We start from the raw sequence: 16,246 nt of genomic DNA, 5'->3' as shown, positions 1-16,246 counted from the left end.
TAAATATCTTGTCCCTAAAATTACATATTCTTTCAACAAGGGAAATCAATTTGCAATCACAGCTTAAACTTATAAAATACTTAACAACATCTCACTTCCCCTCCTGATCACCCCCTCTCCCAGTTAGGTCAAAGACTATGATCTTATTGACTGTTATACATTTATGAACAATGTTAGACATATATGGAAATTCTCTGAGTATATTTTCTGTAGACATGGCAATAAAACTCAGACTTGAGAGAATGCTAACCGCAACTGAAAAGTTGTTCTCCAGTGGCTTTAGGTCCTAGGATGGACAGGTCAAAATGATATGTCCAATCTGGTAAAAAGGACCAAATATACTAATAACATAAATCTGATACATGACAGTTTAGATATATGCATAAAACATAAAATATATGTGAGCTAGTTATTTGCCTCTATAAAATATTTCATTTTTGAAAGATTTAGTATGATTCTTTTAATAATATGTTCCTGTAACTTTAAATAAGATTCAGCTTATTCGAACCTTATGTATTTCCAGGTACATTTGTTACATAAAAGGTTAACTAAATCCTTCATTTGTCTTCAAAACTAATTTGCTTATATTTTAACATCCTTTTAGAGCAATTAAATTTCTAGAGGAGTACATTGAGAACAGAATATCATCTTGAGCACATTATATTAATTAATGGAAAGAATCCTTTTTTTTTTTTATTCAAATAGATTGTACTTCGGTATAGTACCTTTTAATTTTGTACTAAGAATACAGAAGTACATTTCTTTTCTCTCCATTTAAAGAAGTAATATGTATAGTAAGGATGGGAATAATCAGATCATTTGTTTACATTCTTTTTTTTAGTTATATTGAGCAGAGATTAAATTTTCTAACTAAAATTTACTGTTGGATTTTGATCTTTTTGTATTTGCTTAGTTTTCAAAACTTTTTGGAATAGCTGTGTAATACACATTCTTCATTATTAAAACATCAAAAAGAGAAAACTTTTCTCCCAAGATATGCTATTTTATTTAATTAATAAAGGAATACATCCTATTATCATTTTGAAAAATTCTTTGAATGTGCCCAGCAAGTAATAACACTGAACCATTCTTGTGGAGAGTAGTCTAAACTTTGGAGTAGCTTAGTTGCTCATTAATTGTGTTGTACAGGGTAAATTTCTTAACCTTTTTAAGCTTTAATTCTTTTGTTTAAATAACTGCTTCCTATCCCAGTAGTGTTTTGTCTAGATCAAATGGGATGATGTATACACATGCTTAGAATAGCTTCTGTAATATAGTAAAAGCTTAATTAATTTGATGTTATTTTTATTGGAGTGTAAAGTTTTATTTGAGCAAGGGAGAAATTGAATAAGGTATTGTGACACCGAAAAACAAATTTTTTTTAAAGATTTTATTTTTTTGACAGAGAGAGAGACAGCTAGAGAGGGAACACAAGCAGGGGGAGTGGGAGAGGGAGAAGCAGGCTCCCCGCTGAGCAGGGAGCCTGATGTGGGGCTCGATCCCAGGACCCTGGGATCATGACCTGAGCCGAAGGCAGATGCTTAACAACTAAGCCACCCAGGCTCCCAGTACGATTTTTATAAAGAAAATGGCTTCACTGGACTATCCTATGTTGAGCAAAGAATATTTACTAAAGAGAAACAGTCTTTGGGTAGTTTTTAATCCTCTACCACTTTTTAAAATAATATCAAAGTTGGAATACTCTTTCTTGTGTGTGTAATAAAGCTATTTTTAATAATAATGATGACAATAAGTAAAATGTAAACTCCTAATTTAAGCTTCTCAATATGTTAATCATCTGAGAGATTGCTCTGTATCCAATATTAATAGGTATTATTTCATTGGATACATTTTTCATTGGATACATTTAATAATTTGGATACATTTAATAATTTTGTATTAAAATATAAGATCTATGTTTTACAAATAATTAAAATCGGGTTTTAATTGTTGTAAATACCCTAATGTGATTGGTACTATTAGATATCACTGCTATTTTCTAATAATCCTAGAATGTTATTTTGTAAAATTAAACAAAATATGTGTGAAATATTTCTTAGGAAGGTGAAGTTGTTGCTGTCAGTGGTGGGACATCTGAAGAGGAAGAGCGAGCATGGCACAGTGATGGCAGTTCTAGGTAATTCAGTGAATTTCTGTTTCTCCACATGTAATACAAAATCTTTAGAAAGCTTAAAATTCTCAGCAACAAATTTCAGAATCTCTTTGGGTTTAAAGTTGGTTCTTCTTCAGAGATCTTTTTGTAGTTGTCCAAATTTTAGGACATTTTCTTTCTGACATGTTTTATCTGGTAAGAAAAAAATGTTGGTTATTGAAACTAGATCTACAAAATGCTTTTAGCCTTCTTAGTTGATATTTTATTGTCTGAATACTGTTATTTGTAGTACTGAACCACAAATGTATTACCGGTTTTGAGAAATACATGAGCATTAAATTATGAAAGCAATGAGATAGTGTAATTTGTTGAATGATAAATTATTTCTTCCAGCAATGAGAACAAGCTTTCTTCTTCCTGTTATTCTTACCCCATTTGACCATGGAAGTGAGGATTCCTTTATCTCCTATATATATACTAGCAATCCACATTGTTACAAGGCTGGTGATCTTTGCTGACCTTGGTAGCATTCCCAAGCCTTTGGGAATGGTGATTATATTTAGCCCCTTACACTTACTCCCACGAGCAGTAGCTCTTAAAATTGCCAAAGAAACCAAGAGGTAGAGGTTGTAATTCCTTATATCACTGTTAGAATCAAGGGCTTTCTTATTCCCACAACAGTGACTCCCAGCAATGATATGCACATACGCATAGTTGTGCTGGTAGTTTTTTTATATTTGAAACAGGGCAGTGAAAGAAAAACTCCTTTTTGTCTCAGTAATGGAAGTAGAGTATCTCAAACCATGAGACAACACAGAGGTTCTTGTAGGAAAGAGCATTAGTGGTTTCACCAGATGAGGGGCAATTGTAAAGAAGATGGGTTCTGCAGTTTGAAGTTAGATCTATGCTAGCATCAGAAGATTTTCTGTAAGTGCTGAGTACTCCAGAGAGTAGCAGCTGGGAGTATTTAGCAGGTGCCATTTATCGTGACCATGGCTGGAGTTAGTATAAATAAATGCTCATAAGTTGAGGACAGCTTATTCTTGGATAGCTGTTTGCTCTGTGGATGCATTCCCATGCATCCAGTGTAATGTCTAAAAATATTTCTTAAATTCTTTAAAATCATTTGCAAGTTAAAATGAAGTCATGAAATCATACTGGAAAGCACCTTAATTATTTGATTGTTACCTGTGATGATTATTCTTGGGGAGATATTCGTAGATACCTACTAAGGACATTCAGGACAGGGGTATGAGGTGGTGGTAGTAGAATAAAACTCCAGAAAAATCTGTCCTTTCAGTGTTTATCTTTATAGAGGAGTAAGGTCATACATCACTAATTATTGATTTTAACATAGTATAACTTAGATTTTTTTAAAGCATTTATATTTACATTTTAAAATTGTACAGAATCAAGTAATATTCTCATGTACTAAAATTAGAACAGAAGATAACATAACTGGATTATTTTGCAACAACATCAGTTCACTAAAACTAGGTCTTTTGAAAGTAACTGAAAAGAAAAGCAAACATGATTGGCAGTGATAAATAAAACACAAAGGCCTTTATTTTTCAGAATCGTGTCATTCTCTGAAGCATAAAATGTACCTAACGTATATGTAGATACTGAATAAAGTATTTATTTTGCAAGCAGTCTTCCTACTGGACCAGAACACTTCTGACAGTCCCCACCCCAACCCCATTTAATATCCAGCTATCATGAAGGCAGCAGTGCTCTACCACTGGCGTTCCCCTAGTCCAGAGCTCCCACCTCCTCTCAAAAAAGTAATCCCCATGTCTCTTCCTCAATATTGATATCTCTTGTAGTATTCCAGACTATCTTTGTACTGTTCCTGGAATTGAGGAAAGTGACCCTCTGCTCCTTATTTTTTTATGTCCCACGATATTTTGAACATATGCAGTGCTCAGAAATTAATATTTTTGTTAAAATATTACAAGGCACTTAAATTCATTGTTTCAATTAAAGCTGTATGCTTATTTATCTTAGAAAACTTCTTTGAGATATTTAAGCCTACAGAATTTAAGAAACCGTTTAGAAGGTGATGAGTTGAAAAACGGAAATATTTTTAGTTTATTTTGTGCATATTCTTTATTGTGATCTCTCTTTACATTTTTATAAAACAAAGTCTTACAGTATATCTGGTATATATATTTTTTAAATCCCTTTTTGCCTTCTAGTGACTACTCTAGTGACTATTCTGACTGGACAGCAGATGCAGGAATTAATCTGCAGCCACCAAAGAAAATTCCTAAGCATAAAACCAAGAAAGCAGAAAGCAGTTCAGATGAAGAAGAAGAATCTGAAAAACAGAAGCAGAAACAGATTAAAAAAGAAAGGAAAAAAGTAAATGAAGAAAAAGATGGACAAATATCACCAAAGAAAAAGAAGCCCAAAGAAAGAAAACAAAAGGTTGATTTGTTTTAATATAAATTGTTTTCTGTGAAAACAAAAGCACTCCTTTTAAAAGTGCTGTTGATGAACATAAACAATGTTGAGGTGTACTAGCATACCAGTAGTATTTGAAAAAACTCAGAAGTACACAGTAGTAGAATATACTATAACAATTAATTTACTCAAGTTTTCGATGTTTAGCACGTGAAAGTATTTTACTTACAGAATTATCATATTCTAAATATTGAGCATTTAATCTTATAATTTGAGCAGGGTTTTTTTGGTAATCTGGTGGGATTTATTCATTTGTGTATATAAAAAACAACATTACAAAATATAGTATTACTCATCTTTTAATTGCTTTTACTTTTTAACCGTCCTTATTAATTGTTATTGCTGAAATAACCAGAAAGCAAAGAGTACATCACCTGGAATAATAATGGCAGAACTTGTCATAGTGGACACTAGACAATTACGAATCTAAAGTAGGACACTACTGTTAACAAGCTTTCATTAATTTACAGAGCATGTGAGCCATAATTAGATGGTCCTTAGGTCAGTAGTAGTATTGGTTTGATTACTTCATCTTTAGTCTGTGGATAATTTGAGACAGATCAGAGAATGTAAGAAATAAATGTTACGGAAATAAGATTTGTCACCTCTAATGGAAATGGGATTCTTTTAAAAAATGAGTTATTTCACTTTTATTCTAAAGTAAATGAAATACAAGGGACATGTTTTCTATTTCCTAAAAGACTATAAATGGAAAGAATATTTGGTTAAATAAACACAAGGAAGATTTTTTTTTAACCTCTTTCATTTTTAGAATTAAATATAAGTTGTCAAATGTAGAATTAAATGCTAGGGAGACTAAGAAGGTCAAGAAGGTCTTATCTCCAGAGAGCCTTGAAAAATTTAAGAATACATCTGCTTTAAGTGTTTATTTAATCTGCTTCCATTGAGCTCTTATTTGTTTCAGCTTTATAATTAGGAATTACTTTAATTTGGATTCCACAGCCTACTATTCTTGTTACCTCTTTTGCTTTTGTCTGGGAAAGATTTACCAAAGAGAGTATCACACATATGCTCACATTTTTCTCTCCTGTGTTGTCAGTGATGATAAAAGGAGGTTAACCCATTATTTATGTGGTACGCAGATGGGTTAAAGAAAAAGGATTTAGCCCTGTATCTGGCTAATTTTTTTTTTTCTTATCTCAAGACAGTTTTGATGAACTTTTGAGGTTTACAGTGTTTTAAGTCCCTGTGAGAACATAATTTTTTGGTCCCAAGAGTGCAGTTTACTTCACCTAATTTCTCTTGATTTGATACTTGTGCACAAACTAACACCTTGGGCTTCTTCATGCAGTGCCACATTTGGATCCACTGTTACTGTTTGGCATATTTTAATTTCACTATTTTGCTTGAAGTATTACAATAGGATTTGTGTGCCACTAAATTTATGTGGGACAAACTTTAAATATCATGAAGTGTAAGAATATTACAGACTATTCCCTTTAATTTGGTTTTCGTACACATGGTTTGGTGTTAGTCTACCAGTGGATTTAACAGTAGATAGAATTGTTCTCATTCCTTAGTTCCCTTGTCCCAAATAAACACAATATTTCCCTTATGCATAGAGTTGTACAGCTGGAAAGTAACTGAGAGATCACTAAGTAATTAATATTTACTGCATGTATGAAAAGATGAAGATATTTTCCATCTGACTAATTGTATTCAAATTAAGCAAAAAATAGTAGTAAGGCAGATAACAGAAAAATGCTTATTTAGGGTGCCTGGTGGCTCAGTTGGTTGGGCGACTGCCTTCAGCTCAGGTCATGATCCTGGAGTCCCGGGATCGAGTCCCGCATCGGGCTCCCTGCTCAGCGGGGAGTCTGCTTCTCCCTCTCCCGCTCCCCCCTCTCGTGCTCACTCTCTCTCTCAAATAAATAAAATCTTAAAAAAAAAAAAAAATGCTTATTTAAAAGTAGAATTCTCCTGGGGCACATAGGTGGTTCAGTCTGGTTAAGTATCCAACTCTTGATTTCAGCTCAGGTCATGATCTCAGGGTCATGAAATTGAGTCCCGAGTCAGTCTCTGGGCGGGCGTGGAGCCTGCTTAAGATCCACTCCCACCCCCACTTTCTCTCTCAAAAAAAAAAAATTCTCCAGAGATGCAGTAAAGTTATCTCAGATCTGTCTGATATATGTCCATTATGCTGTTAGGAACTCTGGAAACCAGATCAGTAAATTTATTATTGAGTGCTTATAGTTTATAAAGCAGTACAATGGATAAAAAGAACTGTAAGACATAGTGCTTACTCTCAAAACAATGTGTGACTAACAAGTTGCTTGAATCCCCCAAGATAAAAATAGAGTATCACATTATCTAATATGTTTAATTGCCAGATTAATTTTAAAGATGGTTGGTTATTCAGAAATCAAATAAGGACATCTTAGAGTTTCAGTTAAGACTTCCAGAATAAGTAAAATATGAGGTGGACCTAGAAGAATTTCCATGGATAGAAAGGAATCAATTACCTGTATCTCCAAAATTTAAAAAAAAATTCAAATTATGAGGCTGAAATTTTGAGGAATCTTCAATGCATTTTATCCTAAGTGGTTTTAAGTACCGTGTGATAGAACTCTACTTAAACCAAAAATTCTAGGTTTCCCAAGAATTATTGGGGAATAAGATATATCATCATACTGATTCTTGTTTGTGCCATACCATAGTCTTACAGTTATAAATATGATCATTCCTATTTAATACCTAATTTACCTGGTTTCATTTAAGAATTGTTAGCTATTTCGGTTGATAATAGATATTTTCCTTACAGGAAGAAATATTTGGTGCAATTAATAGCCCATATTGAGGCTGGAATTAACAATTTTCAGACTTTTCCTACCTTTTTTTATTAAGTCAGAGGAAACCTTTTTCAAACACACTTTAACTCAAAACCTCAATGTATGAAACTGAAAATCTGTGGCTCTAACTCTATCATGTAACAGTGGTGCTCAGTAACTGGATAAATTAACTTTTCAAATATCCCCTGACTTAATCTCTCAAAATAATACATACAAAATTTATTTTCTAAGTTTTCCCCTCTGCCCTTCTCCAGCCCTCCTCTTCTTAGGACACTGACAATTCTTTTAGTTGTTTACACCAAAACTGTGGTGTTATCCTTGTTTTTCTCTCATATTCTGCATCCAGTCCATTGGGATTTCTGTGGCTCTGTCTTCTAAATATATTCAGCACTTGAGTGTTTTTTTGCCACTTTTGCTGTCGCACTCCTGTGAGCCACCATAAGCTCTTGGTTGTATTACTGCAGTAGTCTTCCATCTATCTTCCTGCTTCCATTCTTTTCACCCTAGGTTCTGTTCACTAAAGTGTAGGAATCAGCAAACTTTGGCTGGGGCCCACTACCCTGCTGTTGTAGCCTAAGAGCAGCCATAGACAATACATAAATGAATGGATATGGCTGTGTTCCGAAAAATTTGATTTATAAAAGTAGAAGCAGCTGGACTTGAACAATGGGCCATAATTTGCTCTGATGCATCCAGAGTGATCCTTTTAAAAGTCAGATTCTATCACTCTTTTGACTAAAATTCTCCAGTAGACCTACCTATCTCACGTATAGTAAATGTCAAACTCCTTTATCCCTCCCTTACTCTTCAAAGAGAGAGTGCTCCTGATATGTGTGAATGAGAAACAAGTTGTGTTTAGTAGGAAGAAGAGGAAAATGAATATTGAGTAACAGCTGTTAGCAGTACCTTCTGTAGTGTTCTCCGATATCCCATTATGACATTATTTCCTTTAGTGAACTTGTGTTAAGTCACAATAACTACCTTCTTTTTAAAAAAAAATACAAGAGAATAAAATTTAGAAGTCTTAATGTACAAACACTGAACTAAAACATTTTTAGTCAATTGCATGAAGTTTCTCTACTTACAAATAATATTAGGTTTCAAGGGCTCTTAGAAAGTCCATTTTTCCTAAATCTAAGGTAGTATCCAGACAATAATGGCCACTTGCGGGCAAAGTTAAAAAAGCTTCTTCTCAGAGATCTATTTTTATGTTTAGCCACAGAAGTTAAAATAAGGGACCTGGGGGCACCTGGCTGGCTCAGTCAGTAGAGCATGTGACTCTTGATCTCCGGGTTATGAGTTCAAGCCCCACATCAGGTTAGCGCTCACTAAAAAAAAAAAAAAAAAAAAGGTAAGGGACCTGGCTTGATGACATTTTGTTTGAAAAAAAAATCTTATAGAAATATTTTTTCTAGAAACTAATGAGCCAAGTGTGAAATGGCTACTTCAAAAAGGGAAGAAAATACTCCTGGGCTTTGTATAAGTATAATGCCCAGCCCACTGAAACAATTAGCCTTCTGCATTTTCCACTACTCAGCCCATATGAAAATATCTTATTTATATCTTACTAACACACCATGACCATGATTTTAAAAAAGGAAAAAGGAAAAACTTGAATATGTCTTGGTTTGTTACAAATACTGATAAAACTGATAGGATTTTGAGAGGGAGATTACACAGAGCTTATACTTTGGGGTTTATGGGAATATCTTGTTTACCTAGTCTTGTTCTGAATGTTGTCTTTAAGGTTTTGGTTTATCTAGTTCTTTTTTAATGCAGTGATTTGGAGAGATTGAATAACTATACTGCCACTGCTGCCATAAAAAAATAAGTTTTTTTAAATTTAAAAAAATTTTTAAAGATTTTATTTATTTATTTGAGAGAGAGGGAAAGGGAGATACAGTCTCCCCGCTGAGCAGGGAGCCCAATGCAGGGCTCAATCCCAGGACCCTGAGATCGTGACCTGAGCTGAAGGCAGACACTTAACTGACTTGAGCCACCCAGGTGCCCCAAAATAAGGTTTTTTGATACTCCGTATATATTTTTGTTCAAAGATCTCCTTCCTCTTTTATTTAATTACCTTTATAGTTATTTTATTTTTTTAAAGGTTTACTTATTTATTTGTTTGAGAGAGCAAGAAAGCACAGCGGGGAGGGGCAGAGGGAGAGAGGGTCTTAAGCAGACTCCACACTGAGCATGAAGCCTGACATTGGGCCTCGATCTCAGGACCCTGAGATCATGTCCTGAGCCAAAACCAAGAGTCAGATGCTTAACCGACTCCACCACCCAGGCACCCCTATCGGTATTTAAAGGACATATTAAGAGATGATTGCTTTTGTGATAATATTACTTTATAATGTTCTAAACTCTTAGAGATTGGCTGTGGGAGAACTAACAGAGAATGGTTTGACATTAGAAGAATGGTTACCTTCAACATGGATTACAGATACTATTCCCCGAAGATGTCCATTTGTGCCACAGATGGGTGATGAGGTATTTTTAAACTTTTAAGAACAGTCTTTGTTTCTTTGAAGTATCTTTAAGCTTTTTAAAATAGCTCTTGAAACTGTAGAAAATAGCAGTTGCATAAAGTATCTCATTTTAGATGTTTGTAGCTGTGTATGGAAAAGGTGTAAGTAGGAGGAAAGCTCTGATCTTTTTTGAGGCCACTTGCCACTTTAAATATTGCAACAGCAAAACTAAATATTGTAAGAGAATGGAAATTTTATTGGCATTTTTAAAACTAGTGTTTTTTTTAATAAGAGGATTCTATTGCCAATTTTCTTTTTCTTTCTAAAAGTATATTTTTCTTAGCTTAAGGCTTAAATACATAACATGTTAAAGGAAATATGTAATTCAGCATTTTATTTTACATAAAATATAAAATATTTTTATATAAAACTAATTTTATTTCATGTTTTCATTTAAATACAATGCTTATAATTTAGATCTTTTTAAAAATTCATTAGAATCAAAAATATTTCATTTTTAAGAAAATGTGATTGGTCATCGTTTTGGACTATGTACTTATGAATTTGAAATGAAAATATAAGATCTTAGATCAAAATTTCCTGGTCCAGTGTTCATGTCTTCTATTTATGCGTAAGTGTTACGAAGCAGAGTCATCTGGTATCTAGTATTGGCAGTAATAAATTAGGAAGTACGATATGGGCTTCTTTAGCAAACCACACTAATTAGCAATAGAAAGTGGCAAGTGACAGTTGACAGTAAAAAAAGGAAACAAAAACATTTTAATGCAGGGGTAACTCTAAAGAGCAGTCTGAGAAAAAATTTATTTAGGCACCCTACTTAAGACTTGAAGAGCGCAGGACATTTCTACATTGTCATAATTTAGTACAATGATAGAGCCTAACAGGTCTTTGAGCATCAAGAAGATGCTTGATTAAATTTAATATATTTCAAGATAACTAGAAAGTGTCTAACTTCTTATTGAATAATTTTCTTTCAAAATGTTCCTAAGTTGTCTTTTCAATTGTTGGTGCTTAAACAGGTAAGTTCTCATTATTCAGCATTATTCCTTTGTATGAAATTTCAAACTGGAGCAATAGTGATATTAATGAATAGAATAAAAGTATGTAGAATAATGGATATCCCAGAATGTTACTAAGAACTGAATCGCATTTTAAAAAATTTTAGTAACATTTTTTAACAAGCTCCACTATTTTTTTTGTAGTGGGAAGAATACTTGGTATCAGACTACTATGTCAAGTGCCAGTAGATACCAGGATGGTAGTCGGGTGTCATTTAAATCTGAACTTTATAAAATGAAGGCATAAATATATACCTTGCTCTCTTTATAAGGATAAAATATATATAAAAATACATTTTTCATTTCAGAGTTTACTGCATATGTACGAACCACTTGCTACCAAAATACGTGAATAATAAACTGATCATGACTCCTAGTTACAACTTACTTTGTTTTACAGCATAGGTCAGCTTGTTTTGAATCCAAAAATAAAACTGTAAACAAACAAAAAAACTGCTCATTTTATCTTCTTAGTGTATAACCAAAGTAATGTTATTTGGAACACTTTATGATTAAGTGGCAATTAGGACGACTTGAGGCAAAGAAGGAAAAACTATCAAAATATTAGAATTTCTTTTGAAAGGATATTAAATTCTGTCTTTGCAGTTTTAGCTGATACCTTACATCTTGGGTTAAAGGAAACATTCAGGGCTTAAAATTGTGACTTTATTTACTTTTTAGGTTTATTACTTCCGGCAGGGACATGAAGCTTATGTTGAAATGGCCAGGAAAAATAAGATTTACAGTATCAATCCCAAAAAACAGCCGTGGCATAAAATGGAACTACGGGTATGGTGTTTATTACTTAAAAGGTGCAGTTTTAGATGAGGTAGAAAGCTATATTGAATGTACTCTTTTCACTGGTAAGAAACTATTTCATGAAGATCCGTTTTTTTAATTGAAGCAATCCTGGAGAGTAAGAGTTATTTAATTTTCAAAGAAACACAAGATTGAATTTATGTACTCCCAATAGTTTATAAGTTGGGTACGAAGTGTAATTATAGTGAAAATTAACACTGACGTCTAAGGTAAACTTCATATTTGTAAATAAGTATTTTTAGATTTATCAGCCAGAGTTCAAAATTATGTAGAGGTCTTTGGAACTATATTGGAAAACTTCTATTTCAGTAATTTTCTCCCCTTTTTAAAAAGTTTTTATTGAGATATAATTTGTTAACTATAAAGTGCACAAATTCTTCTTCAGTATACAGGTCAACAAATTTTTGCATGCACAGAATAATCACCACCTAGGTCAAGATTGAAATGGAGAAATGTTTTGATTATGTTTATTTTGTGATTTATTTTGTGAAGACAGTTTATTTTCTGTTTCTCAGGAACAAGAACTGATGAAAATAGTTGGCATAAAGTATGAAGTGGGATTGCCCACCCTTTGCTGCCTTAAACTTGCTTTTCTAGATCCTGATACTGGGAAACTGACAGGCGGATCATTTACCATGAAGTAAGGACTATTGAAAGAGGCGGTGGTTTCTTAGTATTGTACACTGTTTTTCAAGATTCAGATAAATTTTAACCTCTTTTAGATATTTTTAGGTATGTGACCTAATCAGTTTGTTTCTCTTTGTAATTAGATACCACGATATGCCTGATGTTATAGATTTTCTCGTCTTAAGACAACAATTTGATGATGCAAAATATAGGCGGTGGAACATAGGTGGGTAATTTATTTAGAAGACTTTTTTTTAATCTAATGAGTGATTTACTGTTTTTAATGATTCAGAAAAAAGATAGAGAAATCTTCTTGCCATTTGTGGGAATGTTAATAGCAAAGTAAGAAGATACAGTGTCAGGTATTTAAAATACAGTTGACCCTTGAACAGTGCAAGGATTAGGAGTGCTGAGCCCCCTGCATAGTCGAAAATCTGTGTAACTTTCAATTCCTCAAAGAGTTAACTCCTAATAGCCTGCTCTTGACCAGAAGCCTTACTGATGACCTACACAGTCAATTAACATGTGTTTTGTGTAAGTATTCTTACAATAAAGTAAGCTAGAGAAAAGAAAATGTTAAGAAATCATAAGAAAAAATGCTTTTATAATATTGTACTGTATCAAAAAAAAAAAAATCCATGTATAAGTGGACCTACACAGTTCAAACCTGTATTGTTCAAGGGTCAATTGTCCTTTTAATCTCGTTGATGCTGAATTCTAAACATTTTCTCTTTTAGATTTGGTAACTGTTACAAGATTGTTTATAGCTAATCCTTTAGCTGTTTTATGTGTTGAATTAAATTTTCATTTAAAGTGCTTCACACTTGAAGCAAAAGACCTCTTCCAATTCAAAATGTTTAATAATTTGGACTGGGACCAAAGCTGAACTGGCATCTTTCTTTAATTGGTTTAATCTGTTATAATCTTTAAACTTAATATTGTAATCAGTACTCAAACTTTAAAATAATTAAAAGTTTCCAGGCATTTAAGATGCAATAATTTTTGTTCACATGGATGTGCAATTCATTAGAGTTTTTTTTTTTTTTTTTAATTTTCAAGCACGGCCACTCTTTGTCAATTTGGAGTGGACTGTGGTACATATATGGCATATTTGGTTTGAAAAAGCACATCAGTTGATATGCCAGTCCATCTCTCCTCCAATGCCATTGGAAGGCATTGGCATGGTGATATATCTTGTTTGGTCTTGGTAAACTTAGAAATTTAAATGTGTGCTCTAAAAAGAAGATTTAGAGAAATGCAAGTTAACAAAATTAGAGACATGGAAGTTATCTAAAAGAATTTACATTCCATATAAATTCCATTACCATTACCATTTTTCTGGAAGCTTTGAAAGATGTGTTCTGTCAAATAAGGGAATGAAGCAAGGAAAGGAAAGACATGGAATCCCTCCAGGAGACAGGAAATCCAGAATAGGGAAGAGCCAGAATGAATTCCCAGTAATAGTCAATAGAAGTCTCAGGGATAGCATCTGTCTAGCAAGTCTGTAAAATGACGAGTTCAAAAGATGTTGTCCGCCAAGAGCAAAGTCTTCAGGAAAGAAAGAAAATGGAACTGATGAATTACCTAATGTGTCTGACTTTGTTGGAAATTACGTTGAAGAATGTTTTATAGTTTAAGCTGTTAGAGCATGTGGGAAGACTTAATAGTAAATCCAGAGGAAAACCAATCACAAAAAAAAAGTGAAGCAGTTACACAAAATTATAGAAGGGAAATGTGTACTATTTGGCTCTGTAGCAACAATATTTACATAGTTACAATAAAAATGATATAGATTAAATAAAACATACATAATTACATACAATTATATAGAGAGGTCAATACTTAATGTCTAAAATTGATGAGTGAAGAAATAGCTTTGTACCCATCATTTAGAAATCTAAATTCAAGAAGAAATAGTTAACAAGAGTTAAAGATGTTTTTCTTGGTTTTGATTATAAGCCTTTGGTACACTTGGTTTTTAAAGTACTTGCATGTGTTACTGAAAAATTTTATTTTTTTAAAGACATGCATCTGCCAATAAATTGCAGAACAATTATTAGCAATCAGAATCCACGAATATTCCAAAAAGGAGTTGGTAACAACTAAGTAAAGAAATATGGCAAGCATTAGACAGAGAGATATTTCAAATGGTGGATGTACATTGGAATTCTCTCATCTGAATCATAACTTTTTTTTCCTCCCTAAATTTATAGATTAATAATTTCTTCTAAAGTTAGTACTACTTGGTCTTTTATTTCTGAGGAAATAGACATCTACCTACTGATAGCCATTTAAAATGTTTAGAAATGTTTAAAGCTTACTCCGAATGGTGTACTTATTCCCTGCTTATTTTCATTGTTATCTTTCTATAGTATTGTTCATTGTGGTTACGCATACATTATCCAGTTCTTCCTCTTTAGCATAATGTCATTAGTGTATGTAGGATCATAAAAAATGGCTCTTTGAAACTCATCCTTATGTTTAAGGTTGTGGTGGTGTCAAGAATGCTGTTGTTTAATTATATGGTAGCTTCTCACTAAGTTCAGTGTCACTAATATGCATCTGAAGAGCAATTAGAGACTCTGTCTGGTAATAGATCATGTTTCCCTCTTAACGTTGGCTGTTAGAATGCTTGAGTCTAAATTTGGGCCCCAATGCATACCCATTCAAAGTTAAATATAACTCGACAACATGTAGTTGTGTTCTTTAATTAACTTACTCCTGGCTCCCAGCTTCCCATTTTGTCATTAAATTTTTTTATCTTGTTTTTTAAATTTTTAATTCATTTTATGCTATATGTCTCTATAAACTTTTAAATCTTTTTGGTTAAAAATGAGAATATAAACAAATACTTTTCTCTTTATGGGCTTGAAAATGAAACTTATTCAGATGAGTTCTAAAATAATTAATTGGTTCAAAATCACACAGATAAGTTATTTGAACTCAAGTCTTTCAGACCCTAACCTATGCTTGCCAGGAGAAAAACCACTCCATATTGTGAAAGCCAAGGAAGAGGAAAGAGTGGCAGAAGGAAGAGAGTGATTTACAGTTTTCATATGACAAGGAGGGAAGCTGAGAAGATAGTTTATTAGGGTCTTTGGGGAAAATAGTTTTAGTGGGAGGATAGTAGCTGAATGCAATCGGGTAAGGAAAGGAACACAGGCAGTGCTATTTTACAAAGATTAGTTGTTTTTCTTTTGTTACTTTCTTATTTTTATAGAAAAGAAAGTGAGTTTATAAATGAGTGTTATAACTTCAGGGTGATTGACATGAAGGAAGGCAGGTTGGTTGTTTTCTTTTTATTGTTTCTAGGCTAGAGTCCTGATTGTTGGAGGAACTTGCCTATAGAAAGCAAGAAATTAAATATAGACTGTAAATACTTGTTGGGCATAAATTATCTAAACCATGCTTTTATTTGAATGAAGAGTTTGGGCATAATCCTAATGGTGAATTTAAAATTCTAGATTGGTAAAAATGCTTAACCTAAGAGTGAATTTCTCCTGACCCTAATAAAATATAAGAAATGGTACTGGAAACTGGTAAGTCACACTGGTATGTTTATTAAATAACTTTTTCCCTCAATATTGCCAATTTTAGTTACTTATTTTGGAGTGTATGGGTCACTTTTTGTATGTTTTCTGAAATTATACAGGTGGTTTAATTATCATAAAGGTATACTTTGGGAGAAAGGAGTAACAAACAGCAGCAATACATTTCAGAATAATGAGATGGCTTTTATTCTTGTCTAGGTGACCGTTTCAGATCAGTCATAGATGATGCTTGGTGGTTTGGAACAATTGAAAGCCAGGAACCTCTTCAGCCTGAGTACCCTGATAGTTTGTTTCAGTGCTATAATGTTTG

General features: G+C 33.1%; 1 protein-coding gene across 3 annotated transcripts in view; it reads left to right on the top strand.

The window, feature by feature from the left end:
- PHIP (pleckstrin homology domain interacting protein) overlaps positions 1-16,246 on the top strand; it is a 135,501-nt gene that overhangs the window by 89,269 nt on the left and 29,986 nt on the right. For all 3 annotated transcript variants that reach the window (XM_034991212.1, XM_034991209.1, XM_034991211.1), the window contains 7 exons: positions 2,061-2,137; positions 4,312-4,543; positions 9,763-9,882; positions 11,621-11,728; positions 12,274-12,398; positions 12,529-12,611; positions 16,135-16,246. In XM_034991212.1, coding sequence (XP_034847103.1) covers positions 2,061-2,137; positions 4,312-4,543; positions 9,763-9,882; positions 11,621-11,728; positions 12,274-12,398; positions 12,529-12,611; positions 16,135-16,246 — 857 coding nt within the window. The remainder of the gene's footprint in view (positions 1-2,060; positions 2,138-4,311; positions 4,544-9,762; positions 9,883-11,620; positions 11,729-12,273; positions 12,399-12,528; positions 12,612-16,134) is intronic.

This window comes from Mirounga leonina, unplaced genomic scaffold (genome assembly GCF_011800145.1).
Source record: "Mirounga leonina isolate KUSES-001 unplaced genomic scaffold, KU_Mleo_1.0 Mir_53, whole genome shotgun sequence".
NCBI classification, from domain to species: domain Eukaryota; kingdom Metazoa; phylum Chordata; class Mammalia; order Carnivora; family Phocidae; genus Mirounga; species Mirounga leonina.
This window is presented reverse-complemented; position numbering and strand designations above follow the sequence as displayed.